At 34.9% G+C, this 3,724-nt stretch overlaps 1 protein-coding gene across 1 annotated transcript; it reads right to left on the reverse strand.

Moving 5' to 3' along the window:
- Positions 1–2,980: 2,980 nt before the first annotated feature.
- LOC110097395 lies at positions 2,981–3,520 on the reverse strand. The gene has a single exon (XM_020823760.1). It carries the CDS (start codon positions 3,518–3,520, stop codon positions 2,981–2,983), a length of 540 nt encoding a protein of 179 aa, XP_020679419.1.
- Between the last annotated feature and the right edge of the window lie 204 nt (positions 3,521–3,724).

Here is a 3,724-nt window from a genome sequence, read left to right on the forward strand (position 1 = left end):
GATTGTTTGAGGAAATTAGTGAATGAAAAAGGCCACAACATGCTATTTGTCTTGGTGCCTAGTAACCTTGAATTTGCTCTGTTGCATCGGCCTTTATCCTTGAATTTTGTGGAAAGTGTGTCTGAGCTATTGATATTAAGTTTATGAATTGAGTTTCATAACACTTTGATTAACTCGGTTTAATTTCCAAATCACAGTGCCATGGTTTCAGGTGCTTATGAGTGCCATGGTTTCAGGTGCTTATGAATCTCATTGTTTTAAGTCTTTTCAATAAACTAGAACAAAATATCTGTTCATAGCTGGTATGGTGTCTGTAATTATAAGATGAGCGAATGACTCATCAGATTAAACTCGTAGGCTTAAAACATTTTAGTTTGTCAATTCAAGATGGTTACTGGGATAATAATCACATTAAGTGGTTCTTGAATGAAAATATATAATTTTGAGCTGCATATAATTGAAAATATCTAGCTCAAAATCCTGAAAGCCTTCTGATTAATATTATTTGTGAGGGCGTGATAAAAATCCAAGATGCAGAATGCAGATGCGAAAAGTTGGTTCTTTGCTTATGTTGTTAAGAGCTAATTAATGAGGACATCCGACCTTGGAGGGTCTACCAATGTCAGAATCTAAAAGACTTCAACAGGGATTTAAAAGCGCCTATAATTTTTTTTTTCAAATATACAAAATATTTCATATCATTTCATATAACTTCAAGAGAGGATTGTCATGTAAAAAGGTGATTACAAAAATTATCAAATATGCCAAACCACCCAAAAAGAGGTAAACTACAACTAAGAAAATCATAAGAAGAACCTATTAGCCGGTCATCTACGACTGTAGGTAAACCAAGGGTGGTTAGTCATTCTTTGCAGCTGGTTCTCCTAAAAAGTATCTCAACACGAGGGAGTGAGCTAACGCTCAATAGGAAACACTAACCCTAACATCTTCACTTGCCTTTAATAAAAGAAGATTTACATGTATGCTAGAAGTGAAAAGTCTCGATTGTTTTGCTGCACATGCTAGTTTTCATAAGTCTTATGAATGTTATATGCCTTATGTTTGTCATATGCCTTATGTATGCCATTTGTCTTATGGATGTCATAGCTTATGTATGTCATATGCTTACTCATGCTTTATCTTATACAACCTGTGCCAGAGTATTAGGAGTGTACTGATCAGGTACACAAACATCTTTTTGGTCATTCATTTCTTTTCCTCTTTTGCCCCAAAGGGCCATATTGTTCCGTATTGCTTGTAAGAGCCATATTTGTGCTTTCACATCATATGTAGTACTCCACCTTCAACATGCACAATCATTTATATATTCTTTCCATAGCAACATGTATGTAATGTAGCCTTTTTATAACAACCATATGCCTTGAGCATGAAGTAAGTACATGAAAAAAACTTTTATGAAATGCTTAGAATTTTAAACATCAACTATGAATTATTTCATAAAAATATTTCTACATTTTTAGCAATTAATAAAGACATTTTATATGCATTTGCTATGTATCAAATCCACTAAAAAATAAAAATAAAGGAACAATAAAAACATAAAGGAACATGAATATGTAGAGTAAGAGATTCCTACCTAAATTGCCCTTTGCAAGTCTTCACTTCACCAACCTCTGCTTAATTTCTCTTTCCAAAACTTAAGGGAAAAATTACTGCATAAACCTCTTATGTCAAATCAATTCACTATACCTCATTAGCCCTTCTCAAGTCATAGCTAATCACTTCCCTTAAGCTCACTAATACACATTCACCTACCCATATCTTAAAACATTTAGTTAACCACATAAGCATGATCATCATCTAAAGCATGAGTCTTAATTATAAGATAAAACATAGATCCTAATTGCTAATCACTTTAGTATAACCCATAATTTGTCACATCCCTTCATTCAATAAAATAGAGTTTAAATGAAATTTTCGGTTTTATCTAAAAATCAAATTTTGGAAACCTAATGCTTCACTAGTATCATTAAGTTTGCATAATAAAGGGGATATTTTATTAGGAAAAACCCTAATTTAAAACTCCAAAATTTTTTAAGGAATACTTTGAATTTTAAGGTAATAATGTTTTTACATCCTTCCTAACATCATTCTTAAACATAATCTCATGTTAAAAAGTAAACCTAATTTTGAAATCTAAGTTTTCCATAAGCAAACTTCATGTTTATGACTTAGAAACATAGGCATAACTAAGTCTTAACACTTTTCGAAAGAAAAACCCCATAAAAAACAAAACCCTAAAAATTTCTCCAAGAAAAAATCTCATGTAAAAGGGAAGTTTCTTGCATAAGGAACTCACTTTTCTTCTTCCCTAAGCCTTCCCTTTCACTTCCTTCCAAAAATCCCGCCGGAAACCACCGCCGGCCACCGGAAAATGCAAGCTTTCGCCGCCGGCCCCCGAAAAATGCAAGCTTCCGCCGCTTCCTCCTCTATGCCGCCCACCCTCCTTTGTTCGGCCGAGAGAAACACAAGAGGGACCGAAATATTTTGGTCCCTATGAGGTATTTTGTCTGTATGAGGGAGAGGGCTCACTAAAAGACACATGTACCCCTCTCCCACTTTCCTCTCTATTGTCATATGAAGGGCAAAATGGGACAAAGGGTAAAATGTTACTTAAACCATCTTTGGCAATTTTTAATTCTCAAACCATGCGAAATTTGATTTATGTTATTTATACAATTTCGATCAAAATTCCGCGTAGAATTTAATACAATTTATTTCATTAAATTTTGATGACTTTGAAATTTTGCCTAAATTCGTCACGGCACATTGAAATGCGTGCGACACATTCGAACGATAGTTTTCAGGTTTTTACAATTCTTCCCTCCTAATAAAAAATTTCGTCCTCGAAATTTAAATAAGAGGAAAAACAAAGCATACCTTACTCAAAGACATAAAGATAGCACTTCCTCATTTCTGTCTTCTTCTCCCATGTAGCATTCTTCTCCAACCCATGTTTTCATAGAACCTTAACAAAAGATATCTCCCTGCTCCTTAGTTTTTTCAAATTGAACTCCAAGATATGATCTGATTCTTCAACATATGTAGGATGTGGCTGTATATTTACATCTTCTGTTATGATCTTAGAAGTATCATCTGATATAAACATCCTTAGAGAAGAAACATGAAACACATTGTGGACAGCATATGTAGCTGGTAAAGCCAATCTGTAGGCTACATTCTCAATCCTTTCCACAATCTCAAAAGGTCCAATGTAGCGGGGACTGAGTTTGCCAACCTGATCAAAACGAAGTACACCCTTCATAGGCCTGCTATTTATTAAAACAAAATCTCCCACATTGAATTCCACAGAACGGTGCTTAGCATCATAATACTTTTTCTGCCTATCTTGTACTGCTAGCAACCTATTCCTGATCATTCTGATTTTGCTTGAAGCATCATCAACCAAATCTGATCCAATTACCTTCCTCTCACCTGTCTCTGCCCAGCATAGAGGTGTTATACATTTCCTTCCATAGAGTGCTTCATATGGAGGCATTCCTATGCTGACTTGGAAGTTATTATTGTAGGCAAACTCTATTAAGGGAATTTGAGATTCTCAACTTCCACCAAAATCAAGAATACACAGTCTCAACAAATCTTCAAGGGTTTGAATAGTCCTCTCAGTTTGTCCATCAGTCTGAGGATGGAAGGCCGTATTAAAATTCAATCTGGTGCCCATAGCCTCTTGAACTTTCATCCA

Source organism: Dendrobium catenatum, unplaced genomic scaffold (assembly GCF_001605985.2).
Source record: "Dendrobium catenatum unplaced genomic scaffold, ASM160598v2 fragScaff_scaffold_649, whole genome shotgun sequence".
NCBI classification, from domain to species: domain Eukaryota; kingdom Viridiplantae; phylum Streptophyta; class Magnoliopsida; order Asparagales; family Orchidaceae; genus Dendrobium; species Dendrobium catenatum.

Coding starts and splice junctions, on each gene's coding strand:
- LOC110097395 (XM_020823760.1), bottom strand. CDS start 3,520: ATGCCTCCATATGAAGCACTCTATGGAAGGAAATGTATAACACCTCTA.